The sequence below is a fragment of the Ranitomeya imitator genome, chromosome 6 (assembly GCF_032444005.1).
Source record: "Ranitomeya imitator isolate aRanImi1 chromosome 6, aRanImi1.pri, whole genome shotgun sequence".
NCBI lineage: Eukaryota > Metazoa > Chordata > Amphibia > Anura > Dendrobatidae > Ranitomeya > Ranitomeya imitator.
Window position 1 is genome coordinate 475,002,476 of NC_091287.1, and position 15,751 is coordinate 475,018,226.

General features: G+C 43.2%; 1 protein-coding gene across 7 annotated transcripts in view; it reads left to right on the forward strand.

The window, feature by feature from the left end:
* The window catches only part of RALYL (RALY RNA binding protein like), a 1,030,045-nt gene that overhangs the window by 754,627 nt on the left and 259,667 nt on the right, over nucleotides 1–15,751 (forward strand). Inside the window, exon 1 of one of the 7 annotated variants that reach the window (XM_069731546.1) lies at nucleotides 5,771–5,871. The exons of the other annotated variants lie outside the window; for them this stretch is intronic. Coding sequence (XP_069587647.1) covers nucleotides 5,856–5,871 — 16 coding nt within the window. The 5' untranslated portion in view covers nucleotides 5,771–5,855. Of the gene's footprint in view, nucleotides 1–5,770; nucleotides 5,872–15,751 lie in introns of those variants that run through there. 7 annotated transcript variants of the gene reach the window in all.

Below are 15,751 nucleotides of genomic sequence, written 5' to 3' on the forward strand. Positions count from 1 at the left end.
TTATAAGAAAAGCAAGATTAATGGAGATACGAAAAAAATAACAATATATTATCAATGTTAGCCAGAATAGAAAATCAGTAATAAGAAAGTAAATCCTCTTACATTGTGTGGGGTTTATAGGATTGAAAATAATTGAGTGTTACATATGTGGCATTCAGAAAGCGATAACGTTAACATTTACAACCTTATATTCAGCAAAAAAATAGCTATCAGGTATGCAGCCATATCCAACTGGCCTACCCCCAATACCCAACACCCACCCAATCCACCACAAAAGAAGGTGAATAGTATTGGTAGATACAGGAGAGAAGGTTGCTCATGATGGAGCCGGTATAGCAGGACAAAATAATCTAAAACATCACATTTATTGAGATAAACATTCAAATCTGGGAAAAAATAAAATTATACCAGTAGGTGTCCATCAGATGTCCGGCCTACGCGTTTCAAGCAGAAACACTCTAGGCAGTCAGGACTAAAAGTGTTTTTGCTTTAAACACGTAGACCAGACGTCTGGACATCTACTGCTATGATTTTAATTTTTCCCTACTTTTTAAGTTTATCCTAATAAATGTGAAGTTTTAGATCTTGTTGTCCTGATATATAGGTTGCTGAATGAACAACCTTCTCACTTGCATATTCAACCCAAGAGCCGGTCTGGAGCTATCAGTGCACTGCCCTCTATCTGGCATTACTCCTTCAATGGAGAGCTGATGATTTTTCCTTTATTCCTTGCATTTTTGTGAGTATGGGTAGACACAGCTCACCCCCGCTTGATGGCCTGCAGGTGATGAGTTTCGGTGCATATAGAAAGCTGGTGAAGCTCCACATGTTCTTGCCAAAGTCCAATGACAGCTCGAAGTCCAGCACACGTTGGTTTAAAATCCAATAACCTTTGTTGTAAATTCATGAAAATATAGAAGGTTAGAATAGTTTTTCTGATGTGTTTCGAGAGTCATCAACTTGAAACGCGTCAGAAAACTCATTTACACCTTACATATTTAAATGTATTTACAATTAAGATAACTGGATTTTATACCTCATTGTGCTATGACAAAAGAAGACTCCACATAAATGGACGAAGGAGATGGGGTTCTGTTCCAGATTTGTATTGGTGTCCAGGAACTTCAAGCTACACCTTTTTATAGGAGTAAGTAGGAGCTTGGACAACGATTCTTGGTGCCTATGGTAGTGAATTTAGTGAATCGACCTTTGATTCTAGGTCTCGTATGTTCAGCATGATACACATGTCCCACTTCCCTTTACTCTTGGCTTAACATACGCAGAGAGGAGTGGTGTGAAATTACCATCAACAATATAGAAAAAAAAACAGCTCACCCTCTCAGCACGGAGGGCGCCATTCCTGCCTGGTATGGCACAATGAAGATCTAAGAAAGAACGTCCTCCAGCCATGTTCCAAACAGAAATGTTAGCTTCATTCTAACGTCTTAAAAAGATAAGACCTTTTCAAGTATTTCCTTATGCAGAATTTCCTTTTCCTTTGCCTACGTGTTTCAGCCTGTAACTCAGTCTTTATTCAAGGATAATGAATATTATCCATGAAATTACCATTCTTGAAATAAATATGATTGTGTGAGATCTTGACTGCAGATGATGATGCTGTATATATGTGGCCATTGCCTAATTCAGTCAGTACCCCATTTTCATCACCATGGGGGTCCCAAATGTCTTCTATTAATTACCACGTTATCACTTATCTTAGGTGGTAATTACTTAATGGAAATAACCCTATCGAGGTAGAAAGGAAAAAAATATAGTTACATACACATACTCTGTGGTCGGATCGTGGAGTCATAGTGTTCCTAACATTATGATATCCTGCTCAATGAAAGAGGTAAGGGACAATGGTAAGGGATATAAGCCCCTTGCTGAGGGGGCGGGATGGAGAGCAAGGAGCCTGTTTCATAAAGAGGTGTATGCTTCCTTGTGAGCCCACCACCGCACCTCATGAATTCGATGAGCAGGGGTTGCCATGCCACCCATTTTGGGAGAGCTGGGCAAAAATACCAAAAGTCTCAACATTTTTGTGCAGTCTTGGGATCTTCTAAAGATTTTTTACATCAGTTTTCTGGTGTAAAAGTTTTGATGAATCTGAACCATTGTCTCTGGTGGATCAGACTACATAGGGACTATATACGGTTTGTTTTTTTATTTATTCATGTTGGAAAATAAAATTGGCAGCAATTTTTTATTGCTGATGTACTATCAAGATATAGCTGAATCTTCCATAAAAAAATAAAAAAGCTAGGAACTCCATAAAGTTGGTAACTTTACTTAAATTCCATTAAAAGGTTGCCATAGCAAGGCAGACATAAATGTTGACACGTTTCGACTAAACAATCTTAATTAATTTCAGTAAGTTCTCAATCTTATGGAGTTCTCAGCTTTTTTCTTTTTTTATGGACTGTTTGCCTGTATTGACTGACGGGATTGCTGGAGCTCCGTGCTTTAATATGCAGTAGTTGAGACATCGTTTTGGTAAGAGGAATTTTTTTTCCTTCTATGCATACAGCAAAATTTACCTGTATATTTAGGGTTAATCTGGAAGTAAATGGACCTGCCATGTCTGGTAGGATTACTGGAGCAGCAGCTACAGGGAGAATATGAAGTCATATTGTACCTGCAGCCACTCACTTCCAGTCATCAGGGTGTTGCAGGGAGTGGCTACAGTAATCACTCACACACACACACACACACACACACACACATTGTCAATCAATGTGCTGAAAAAGATTACAGCAGCTCTCTGAAATATTTTTTACCATTACCAGGTAAATAACATTTTTTTGAGACTACAGTTTCCATTGAAATAACAAATGACAAGAAAATCAATCCTTTCGTTTTTTAGCACAAAAAATTAAGTTGTCCATTAAATTCATGGGTTAGGTTTATGTAACTTCACATTTACGAAAAAAGCAGCACTGTGATTGGTTGCCATTCGTTTCGGTTTGACAGATACCACACAGCAATATTGCAAGTGAAAGTAGAAAATGGAAAATATCTTGTAAATGAATGTTGAGATATTGTCTCATCTGCTAATGATAGGAAGGTGTGCACCTATTTCATTTCCCCAATAAATCTATTCAAATCTAATTTCACTGAGGGCTGTAATCATAAGATCATCCTAAATACTGCATTTAGCTTCAATAAATCCAAAACGTTATTTATCAGGAAGCAACAGGAGAAAAGTGCATATTATAAATCGAAATTACTACATAGCACCCGTATATTTCTCTATAGAAAGGGGTTCCCGTAAGTATGTATGTAAAATGAAAACAGTTCTTGTCTTAAAGGTGATGACTAATACCTAAAATACCCTTCATAAATTTTTGTATTTAATCACTTTTAACCCCTAGCATTTTGTAATATGTTGTATTTTAAAATAGCTTACCATCTCCCTGTCCTGCTATTCCCTATATGTTTTTATTACTTTACTTCCTGTGACATTTCGTTTGAGGAGAACTCAAACGATATGTCATCAGGAGGATGAGTGTGTAGTCACTTTTACCATAAATCATCTGGCCTAGAAGAGGACTTTATCTGGGGGCAGCTCTAGGATCACTTGCTGTGCCTTACAGCTTCTTTCATTACAGCCCTATGATGTCATCCATAATTAATAGCGCTGAGAGACTGCCGTGGGAGAGGCGAGTGCAGTGCTGGCACACTTCTGTCACCGACAACCTGCAGCTTGTTTCTCTGACAGGGGATGGTGATAGAAGCAGGGTGAGTGACACCAATGCCACCCCACAGCTTCTATCATCACCTTGAAATAAATTATTATCAGGGGGAGGTGACAGAAACCAGGTGAGTGACAGCAGCACCACATCACAACTTTTATCATTGCCTAGAATTGAATCGTCATCAAGCAGCGAAACCATTGTCACTCACCCTTATTGTATCACTACCGCCTAATGACATTCTGTTTCAGAGAAGCAAGCTGCAGGCCGGGGGTGACAAAAAAAAGTGTGCCAGTGTTGCCGTTGCCTCTCCCACAGCATCTATCACCCCTTGTTTTTTTTCTTAAAAAGACAATACAGCACAAGGTTAGTGCTCACGCTCATGTACATACAAGTGCTATCTGTTTTTTCGACAGCACTCATACCTATAACAGTTTATGGGGCTATTCACATGTCCGTGTTTTTTGTAGACCAAGTGGTCTGTGCAAAATCGCATAGACACTTTTGATATTCATCTGAGAGTCGGATCAAACTTGCACATGAAAGTCTATGGGTCCGTGAAAATAATCAGAAAGCATTTGGATGCCATCCGAGTGCTGTCTGCTTCTAGAGATAGGGAGAGAAAGGTAGGAAAACAATTGTTTTCTCAATTAAAAAACGTGATGACACTCTGACCAAACTCTGATGAAACTCTGATGACGGTGATAAAAACTATCTGATTAAACTCTGATGAAAATCACTGATGAAACTTGAGGCCTTAGTAAGACAGGTTTGAGTACTGCACTTCTTTACTTTCAGTATGGCCACGTTCAGTATTTGGTCAGTATTTTACATCAGTATTTGTAAGCCAAAACCAGGAGTGGAACAATCAGAGGGAAAGTATAATAGAAACATATGCACCACTTCTGTATTTATCACCCACTCCTGGTTTTGGCTTACAAATACTGATGTAAAATACTGACCAAATACTGAACGTGTGAACATGGTCTAATAATGATCACAGATCAGCTGTGTCAACAAGAACCAAAGAATAGGTATAAGTTATGAGATTGTCAGTCCATTTAGTAGAATAAAAACATAACATAAAAGTTTTCAAAATTTCATATGTTACACATTTACAGAAGACAATGCTATATGCAGCTGTGTCCGGAAAACTAGAGATGAGTGAATCTTTTGAAATTTGAATTTGTCAGCTTCACCAAATTTTTCTGAAAAATATGATTTGCGATGAATCGCAGGTACTTAAGGTGCCCTGAAAAAAGCATGTCTAACATTCTGAGGTCTTCTAGGACCATAACAACCAATTTTCAAACTGCTTAGTGAAAACACAGCCTTAGTAATATCAAAGTGATTTTTACATATACAGAAATTGTTTGGGGTAAATGGATGATGACCTTTCTCCACTGCTGTGCTGTGACACTCTGATGTTTATTCAGTATATATGAATTTTTCTCCCAATGTCTATTGCTAAGCTTTGAGCCAAGCTATCCTCTCACAATCCAGCTTCACTACAAAACAGCTGCTGCATTCCCTGCCTCTTCTTTTCTACAGGCTCGGAATATTATGTTGTTTGGTTTCTATTTGGTATTTTAATTTCTTTTTTTTTTTTAAAGAAGGAAGTAAAGGTGCAGCATTCAGACCATTTCTTTACGTTTTAGACAAATTTAAACCAAATGATCCACAGGATAATCAATGTTAATCTGCTTCTGCTTGCATCAATTAGCAAACTGGCCTGCTTTGAGCATGAATTCCATTTTTTTGTTCCTTAAATGGAACAGACAAACAGAAATCCCAACTGCCCATGTGATCTGTGCCTAATTGGGCCTCCATGGTAGGTTCGTATTCTAAAATGGGCTGTCATTCAGAAATGTTTTTGTTATACACGGAAATTATTCTGAATTATGCAAACTATCAAGTGCTTTCATGATTCCTTTCAGCCCTATGATCCAAGGGGAATATTTAATAGGTGCAATTCATTAAATTGACCTAATTTCCTAATTTTATGGATATTTATGTAAAACATTTATTGTATGTAAACTTTGCAGGAAACTATCAGACGTGCCGTGCTAAATAATGCATGCACCGGTGATAAAAGAATTCCTCTGTATTCAATATGACGAGTGCCATAAATCTGAGCCCACAGTCCATCTGTTAGTGCAAATGAGGCAACACTACAGTAAGTATGAAATTGTTGAAGCATAGAGTAATTTTAAAAGGTCAATGCAATTCCGACAGTGAAATAATCGCGCAGTTAGCACCTCACTTATCGTCAGCAAACTGTCATTTGAGCTACAACAGCAATCAAAGCTTATCAGCAAAAATATTTTGAGCTTGTTTGTGCAGTTCTTTTCTGTTTTGTTGAAAATGATTTACATTTACATAATGGACTTTTACATTCTATTATGTTTCAGAAGTATTGTAAAGGTTTGGAGGAGTTTAGAGCTTTCTTTTTATTTTGTCCACTGTAGACTACTTTTACCAGTTTATTCAGCTTAAAACGATTTTTTTTCGGTTCTCCCGTATTTAAGGGCAGGAATAGAGTAGAAGATGCTATATTTTAGGACGTATACATTTTTATAAGTTGATTTAGTTATGTAAAAAGTTCTTTAGATGCTTAAAAGACTTAAGACTGTGAGTCCCGATTGGCCCCAGCCATACAGAGTGAGGCCAGTCTCACATGTCCAGATAATTCCGGTACCGGAATTATCCGTGTCCGTGTGTCCGTGAGCTCACATAGGCCATCCGTGTGGCACACGTGCGGCAGCCTTGTGCCGCCCGTGTGCCGACTGGGTACCACACGGAGCGTGCAGGAGACAGCGCTAGAGATAAGCGCTGTCCCCTGCATCTGGGGCTGAAGCCGCCATTCATATCTTCTCTCCAGCAGCGTTCGCTAGAGAGAAGATATGAAAAATCCTTTTTTTTTTCGTGTTTAAAATAAAGATCCCTGTCCCCACCCCCCTCCCACCCCCTGAGATCTTTATTTTAAACACGAAAAAAAAAAAAAGGATTTTTCATATCTTCTCTCTAGCGAACGCTGCTGGAGAGAAGATATGAATGGCGGCTTCAACACCACGCTGGGGGGACAGCGCTTACTGTAGCGCTGTCTCCTGCACGGCACACGGACTGCACACGGACAGCGTCCGTGACTTTAATGGGTCCGTGTAATCCGTGCGCTCCCACGAACACTGACATGTCTCCGTGTTTTGCACACGGACACACGGTCCGTGAAAACACGCTGACATGTGCAGAGACACATTGATTTCAATGTCTCTATGTGAGTCAGTGTCTCCGGTACGTGAGGAAACTGTCACCTCATGTACCGGAGCCACTAACGTGTGAAACCCGCCTGATAGGTAGTTCTAAATCCGCACAGGACTGTATTAATAAAGCCAAATACCAAGAGGTATAAAAAACAAAGCAGCTTTATTTAACGCATGACATACCAAAAGGAGGCAAAAACAGCAGCATCAAAAATGCTATAAAACACCATGTAAAAAACGCACTCAAAAAAGGCAAAAAACCCACAAGTCACTTAATTTACTTAATAGGTACAGAAAATCGGCAACACCAAACACTCAAATATTTATCATGGAAACATAGACTCAGTGCATTTTCTCAAGGTGAAGAGAAATTATATAGGGAGGCATCGAGAAAATTTAGTGTGACAATGTAGAGCATTGAGGTGTCTTACGTTTTTATCTTTTTAGATAATTAAGAGTATTTAATCATTTTGAAGCTGAGTGAAACTCTCACACGTCAGTACCTGTAAATGTAGATATGAAGTACTGCTGAGTATGTGGAGTGTATGCAATTGGTGATTACATTGACCAGATTGTAAGGGAAATGTAGGAACAAAGAATGTATGAAAATTAATGAGGTGATGTGATAGACCTGCCTCAAAAGATGTATTTTTGGGCATGTTCAAAACTATGGATATTGGTATTAACCTGATTTTCTGGGGTAGTGCTTCCCTGAGAACTGGTGCAGCTTGAGAAAAGTCGTGGGGATCAAAGTGGAGGTACAGATTATGGAGGCTGTTAGATTTAGATCTTTAGCAGAACAGAGAGAACAGGTATGTTAGAAGGCAAAGTTTAGGGAGGAGATATAGGATGGTGCAAAAGTGTTGACAGTTTTATGGATGAGTGTGCTAAGTGTTTATTTTGTTCTAAAGAGGATGAGCAACCAATGCATTGACTGGCACAGGGAGGAAGCACCAGTGTAGTGGCTGGACAGAAATGTTAGCCGCATTCAGAATAGATAGGAGATTTGCAGAATTCAAGATAAAAAAGAATCAGAGTACGTAGATCTGGGGATTTATTATGATGGAATATATTATGATGGAATATATTATGATGGAATATAGGCTGAACTGGATGGACAAATGTCTTTTTTCGGCCTTACTAACCATGTTACTATGACAGTAAGAGTTTTTGCAGTTTCGAAGGTAAGAAAAGGGCAGATTTTGGAGATGTTTTTACGGTGTGAGTGACACTAGCAGGTAATCGGATATAAAGCGTAAAGGAAAGATCTGAGTCAAATTTAACCCTAAGACACTTGGCATTCCTGTCTAGGAGTCTTGGTAGTACAGAAATGAAGAAACTAAATTCAGGTAGGAAGGGAGGAAATATAAGCTCCATGTTGATATTGCCCCAGTTAGATATCATCGCTTGGTCACAGTTCTCAAAACAGCAGAGCTAACAACTGAGGAACTATCCAATTTGTACAGGTTACAAAGCAAATATACCGTCTTCTATTGGGTAGTAGTAAAGATATCTTTTATTTTCATCACTTTGAGGAAACCACAGAGTAACCGTGTTCCATATTTTTAACATTGGAATAATCTACCCAGAGATAAAGCTGAATCCATTTCCTTTTCATTGCTCATTGCTTATGATTGATTCCAGAAAACATGCATTAACTATTTTTTCATTTCCAAGAGGTTTTGCCGCTAGATCAGAGTTCAAGTCTTGTAGTGTGATTTGAGTGCTCCTAATCTACTACCTCCTTGTAAACATGTTTTGCTGAATTTAATAAGACTGACCTCATCGTCGAAAGATAAATCCTTACTATTTCATATTTCCTTTTCTTTATGTCAGTGGTTTTACTTAGAGCAATGTTCTCTGGAAGATATGCCATGTTCTTAATTTTCAAAAACATTGACACAAAAGTACGTATTTATAGATGGATAATCTAATCATTTTATGTGAAAAATACATGTTTTACATTTAACATCTAATCTGTGCTTAAAATAAAACTTTCCCTAAGGGATGGAATAAGTAAAAAAAATAAAATTAGTTATACTCACCTATCGACACTGACCTGGATCCAACATAGGTCCTTTCATTGTCTACACATAGGCAGGAAGCAGTGATGTCACCATTCCTCTAGCCGCTGGACTGACGCAGCCTATGATTGGCTGCAGTGTTTAGTTGACTTTGAGCAGTGTGTCAAAATTAAACATCCGATAATGCGCTGCTCAAATCAGCCGAATGCTGCTATGATGTTTGTAAACAACAAACTCGAGTAAGTAATGCTGCCAGTTGAGACAAGAATGTCCAGATTTGTATGTTCTTCTCATGAGGTTATCAGCTACTGAGAAGAGAACACACCATTCACAAAATGCATTGTCCTGGAATAAATATTTGATGCATCTTACTTTAATTGGACACTCCAGCGGGGGGGGGGAAGGGCTGTAGGAACGCAGATAAAATGAAAGCCCCCCATGACTGCGTTGCCAAGGGGACTGGGGAGCATTGTTTAAAATAAATCAGGGGCAGTGGGGATTGGTTTAAGGGGTGGAGGAAAGGGGTGGTTTTTAGTTTGTGGGGCGGGTTTGTAGGGAAAAGTGCGGGAAAGGGGGCATTACCTTTCACCTCAGCGACGAGAGAAGATGTGCGAGGATGTCCTCAGTGGAAACCATAATGGCACAGCTGCGGGAGATGGTGCAGTCCTGGCGGGGCGGTTGGCTAGAGGTCCAGCTAGCAATGCTGCTTGGCGGTCCTGGAAGCCAGGGGAACAGGTGAAGGAGGACCCGCCCCCCAGAGCGACTGTCCCCAGAGGCAGGTACACGCGGCAGACGCCGGCCACGGAGCCCCTCCCGGGACCCTGGGGAGGGTGCAGGCCGCGGTGCCCCAATCCGGCCCGCCCTCAGGCAGGAATCCACCGGCCAGCACTGCTGGCATTGGTCGGCGGTCTGATACAGCTGCGGCGCAGGCCCGTTCAGAGGCGCGGGCCACACCGGAAGTGGTTGCAGATCCGGGTCAAGCGCCGGTCACGGTGGCGGTGAGTAGGAGTACTGCCCTGCGGAGCAACACAGGCCGTGGCGCCGGCGATGGCGAGGAGGCAGAGCGTCAAGGGAGCAGCAGCTGAGCAGGGAAGCAACGATGGCGGCAGCAGCACAGCGGCGGGTAACCCGGGTATGGACTCAGCTCGGGTACCTGGCAGGGCCGGCGATGGGAGAGGCAGGGCGGCAGGCAGGCTGACCCCAGCTCCTCAGCCTGGCTCAGTTTGGAGGGGGCGTGCTGGAACAGAGGCTGGGGCTCGCTGCAGGGCCCAGCAGGAAGACAGGCAGGGAGACGGACTGGCAGACGCCAGGTCTAGGTCGCCCAGAAGGTCAAGCGAGAGGTCCGATTCTTCTGCTCCGTTCCCCCTGGTGACGAGGAGGCCAAGGGCGCAGGCCAGGAGCAACACAGCGTCGCGGAGGATTCTGGATCCGGGAGTGACCCATGCAAATTCAGAGATCGACACAACTCTGGTCGCACGGCTGAAGGGGACACAGCACCTGCGCAGCTTCGTGAGTATGCATCTAATCCTTTTGCGGTGATGGATAGTGGGGATAGCTGGAATGGGTGGGTCGATTTGGCAGGGGGAGGAGGATCCCAGGGGTCCGGGAGCTTTTGGCGGGTATGTCACAGATTTTGAGGAGACTGGATGGGGGGGGCCTTGATAGTGCGCAGTCATCTACGGTAGGAGCATGGTTGCCGGCGTCTGGTCAGGGTGCAGGAGGGGTAGTTGGGTCCGACAGAGCGAGTGGTGTGGAGCAAGCATCAGTGGCGGGGGTGTCGGTGTCTGTCCAAACAGAAAAGGACAAAGGTGATACGATTAAATTGGACGATAGAGCAAAGGGGGAAGTTTATGTGTGTTTTGAAGGGCCGTTAGGGGCTCATTTAAAAAAAGAAATAAAAGAAAAAATTTGGGAGAATGAATATGTGGAGATTTTCTCCCTCTTTCCTTTGGAGAAATTTAATTTAGACAAGGGAAAGAAGGAGTATAGTAGAAAGGAGGAGCAGGAAAAGAGGCGATTAATACTGCAGACATTTGTGAATTAGCAGCAGGCGTTCGCCATTTTGGCAAGTGTCATTGGGGAAAAGTTTCCGGAGAACTGTTTGGGCCTTTTTTGTTACTTAGATGCCATTGGGGAGGCATACAGGGCGTACGAGGGCTAGGCATGGCTACGGTATGATTAGCAGTTTCGGTAAAGGAATGCGGTCAGGCCCGAGATAAAATGGGATCAAAAAGACATAGGGTTGTGGTTGAAAGTTATGGCTCCAATGCGGTTTGGGCAGTCTTTTCATGGGGGGGAGGGAGTAGCGGTCAGCAGTCGGGACAGGGAGCTGGTGGACAGGGGTCACAAGGGGCAAAGGACAAAGCAGGGACGTGTTGGCAGTTTAATGACGGCCAATGCAAGTACAGCAATACATGCAAGTTCAAGCATGTCTGTTCTCACTGCAGCTGGGCCTCGCATGGAGTGGCCAAATGTTTTAAAAAGGCAAGGGGTAAACCAGCAGTGGGAGGCGGTCAAGGGGGTGACACCAGTGAAGGTTTAAAGGATGGCCCCCTATCTAAATAGGTATCCAGATCGGGAAATGGTGAGGTTACTGTGGGAAGGTTTTTCTGAGGGTTTTCGGATTCCTCATCCTGCTCATGCTATTCCATTTTCAAAAAGGAATTTGAGGTTGGATAATTTACAGGCGGACGTAGTTACGGCGAAATTGGCAAAAGAGGTTGAGTTGGGGCAAATGGCGGGGCCATTTAGTGGTTTACCTGTGGAGGGGGTGGTTGTTTCACCTTTGGGGGTGGTTCCTAAGAAGGAGCCTAATAAGTTTCATTTGATTCAATACCTGTCATATCCAAAGGGCCAGTCAGTTAGTGACCGCATCGCTGAAGAGCTTTGCTCCGTGGTATATACTTCTTTTGATGCGGCGGTACAATGGGTGCGTTAATGGCGCAGGTGCGTTAATGGCTAAGACAGATGTTGAATCGGCTTTTCAATTGCTTCCAGTTCACCCCGATAGTATCCCGCTGTTGGGATGTTTTTGAAATGGGGGGTTTTATTTGGATAGGTGTTTGCCTATGGGTTGTTCGATGTCGTGCTCGCTGTTTGAGTCTTATAGCACTTTTCTTGAGTGGGTTGTTCGAGATGTTTCACAGGTTCCGTCGGTAATCCACTACTTGGATGATTTTTTGTTTGTCGGCCCGCCGGATTCTCTGTTGTGTGGAAATTTGCTGGCTACCATGGAATGGGTGGCGGGACATTTTGGTGTGCCTTTGGCGCAGGAAAAAATGGAGGGCCCTTGCACAGTGTTGAGCTTTCTGGGTATTCTTATAGATTCAGAGAGGATGGAGTGCAGGCTGCCTGAGGATAAGTTGTCTTTACGGCAGGAGGTGCTGAGATGTGAAAAGTTGCGCAAGGTTACATTGAAAGAGTTGCAGTCGCTGTTGGGGTGTTTGAATTTTGCATGTCGTATCATGCCTATGGGTAGAATTTTTTCTGCCGGAGATTATCCAGGGCGACTGCTGGAGTGCGGTCGGCACATCATTTCATTCGTTTGAATAAAGAGCATAGGGAGGATTTAGTCATCTGGCGGCATTTTTTGGAAAATTATAATGGCAGGGCTTTGATTCAACAGGAAGATTTGAATGATTTTGACTGCGAGATTTTTACGGACGCAGCAGGCAGTGTCGGCTACGGGGCCTATTGTGGAGGAAAATGGAGTGTTGGCGGATGGCCTGATTGTTAGTGTGAAACTGGTTTAACAAAAAATTTGGCATTGCTTGAGCTGTTTCCAATTGTAGTTTCGGTGTTTATTTGGGGTAGTACGTTCAAGGATAGGCGGGAACGTTTCCATTGCAATAATTTGAGTGTGGTGGCGGTGATTAATAGTCTTTCTTCTTCCTCTCCCCCGGTAATCAGACTGGTTCGGGAGTTGGTCTTGCGGTGCCTGGAGTTGAATGCATGGATTTCGGCTGTACATGTTCCCTGCTTTCAAAACTCTACAGCGGATGCTTTGTCTCGTTTGCAGTGGGAGCGTTTCCGGGAGTTGGCTCCAGAAGTGGAGGATGCAGGAACAACATGCCCTTCTCATTTGTGGCGGATTGTTGCGGACGAGGAGGTCGGTTGATACGGGCCTCGGTGTCGGGATGGACATGGTCAGGTTATGAATCGTCATGGCATATGTGGGAACGGTGGTTGGAACAGTTGGGTACGGTAGAATCAGATGGTGATAAGGTCATGGCGGTTTTGCTTTTGATAGGGTCGGCGGAGGAATGGGGTTGGTCAGTGTCAAAGCTGAACAAATTTATAGCTGGTTTGGCCTTTGGTTTCAAGCTTCAGGGTTCCGTGGATGTTACTAAGGATTTCTTGATTCGGCAGGCGTTAAAAGGTTTTTGGAAGAGTTCTTCGACTTGCAATACGCGTAGGCTCATATCTTTTGGGATGTTGGAGCGTTTAGGGGAGGCGTTGGGGGGAATTTGTAGTTCTCACTTCAAGGCTGTTTTGTTTCGGTTGGCGTTTTCATTGGCCTTCTTTGGGGCTTTGAGACTCGGAGAGTTGGTGTCCCCTAATAGGGTTAAGGCGGGGGGGTTTGTTAGTGGAGGATATGGAATTTTGGGCTAGAGGGATCGCCTTTTGGATTAGGCGTTTGAAGACCGATCAGTTGGGTAAAGGAAAACGTGTGGTGTTAGGGAAGGTGGTTGGGGGTTTGATGTGCCCACATCGGTGTTTGGAGGATTATTTGGGATTGTGGCCTGATAGGTCTGGCCCACTTTTACGGCACCGACAAGGTGAGTTTTTGTCGTGGTTTCAGTTCATGGCAGTGTTGAAAAAAGGTCTAACATTGTTAGGCCTTGACCCATTTTCTTTTGGGTAACACTCATTTAGAATTGGGGCGGCATCTGAGGCTGCTGGATTGGGTTTGGGGCCGGAGGTTATTCGGCGTATTGGCAGGTGGTCATCTAATTGGTATTTGTCTTATGTTCGGCATTGATGTGGGTTACTATGTGTGGGGTTGGGGTCTTTGTTTGGTGGGTATTAATTGTTGTTATATTTTGCAGGTTGGAACCCACTGTTGGCCTGGATATTCGGACACTCTTTTGTTCACTGGGGTGCGATTCGTGCCGATGCTAGGCAAGATGGTAGGCAACTGGGTTTTAAGAGAGATGCGGTGGTGGTTCGATGGCTGGGTTTTCTGGGCATGTTGTGGTGCAGGATATTATCTGAGTTTTCCCGCGCTGCTCGTTGGGATCGTCCCCCGGACATTGTTGAGGTGCATTTGGGTGGGAACGACTTGGGGTCTAAGCCGGTGAGAGCGTTGATTCGGGACATCCGTTTTGACTTTTTGAGATTGTGGGTATCCTTTCCAGGGATGGTGACAGTTTGGTCTGACATCGTGCCTAGGAAAATGTGGAGGGCGTTACGTTCCCTTAAGGGGATCAATAGGGCCCAGGTGAAGCTGAACAGGGCCGTGACAAGTTTTGTCTCCCGGAAGGGGTGTGTGGCAGTTCGGCATTTTGAATTGGAGGCTGGTGTGGGATATTTTTGGAGGAATGACGGTGATCATTTTAATGATATCGGTTTGGATTTGTGGATGTTGGCCATACAGGAAGGTGTTGAGAGAGCCATGGCGGTGGTGGGGCACTTGCGAGCCTGAGGTGTTCAGTGCTGCTCGTGGTTGGCGGGGGGTGGGGTTCTTGGAGTTGGTGTTTTATGGGGCTGATCTGGCTTTGGTTTACGGGCTCTGGACGGGGAGTTTACCTCAGGAGCTTTGGGGTTTGTTTGCCTGAAAAACGGGTTACATGGTGCCCTCGAGCTGGTGGTTGCAGCTGAGGGTAAAGAAGGTTTTCGTTTAAAAAGTTGGTTTGGGCTTTTGCCTATTGGGTGCCAGATTTATTAGCTCCAAGAACCCTCCCCTCAAGTTTTTTATACAATTGTATAAATGGTGTTATTTATGTTTGTTTTGTTAATAAAAATGGCCGCTGTGGCCAATTTATCCAATGAAATAATTGTCCGTTCTTAATTCGAATGGCAAGAAGAATAATTTTGGGGAATGTAGTCTAGGGTAGGAACTTTGCGGCATCACGAAGGACCAATCTTGGCGATACGTAGTCATGACTCAACTGGAAACCTATTTTAATTCAGTCTGTTGTTTACATAAATTTTCACCACCATTCATCATGATGCTTAAAAACAACCCTTTGAATATCGCAGAATTTTTGTGCAACGCAAAGTTGTAGCAATTTTTGATAATTTCACACCAGTTTCAGGCATGTCTATCTAATAGGAGTGTCACGTGAAACACTTTTCAATCTTGACCTAATTTTAAGGTGGCTCAGTGGCCTTCTTGCCCTCTTTTTTACACTTTGGATTGGCATTTAACAATTTAGTGGGCACAGTTGTTTTCCTTATTTCAAAGACTTACAGTATGACGTGATGTTCCCCAGTACAAAGCCAGTAAATGTAGAAGTGTACTGTGCTCCACCAGATGCTGTCTTAGGCTGGTTTCACATTTGCATTTTTTGCCGCTGCGTTTTAGCGCAAAAAAACGCATGCGTTTTTTTTCCTATACTTAACATTAAAAATGCATGCGTTTTGCTGCGTTTTGCCGCCGCATGCGTCTTTTGTATGCATGCGTTGTGTTGCAGAAATGCAACATGTAGTAATTTTTAGCGGCTTCTTTTGCCGCAAAAAAACGCATGCGTTTTTTTGCGGCAAAAAAAGTATGCTTTTTTGCGGCAAAAAAAACGTATTGCTGTCTATGTAAACGCATGCGTTTTTAAGC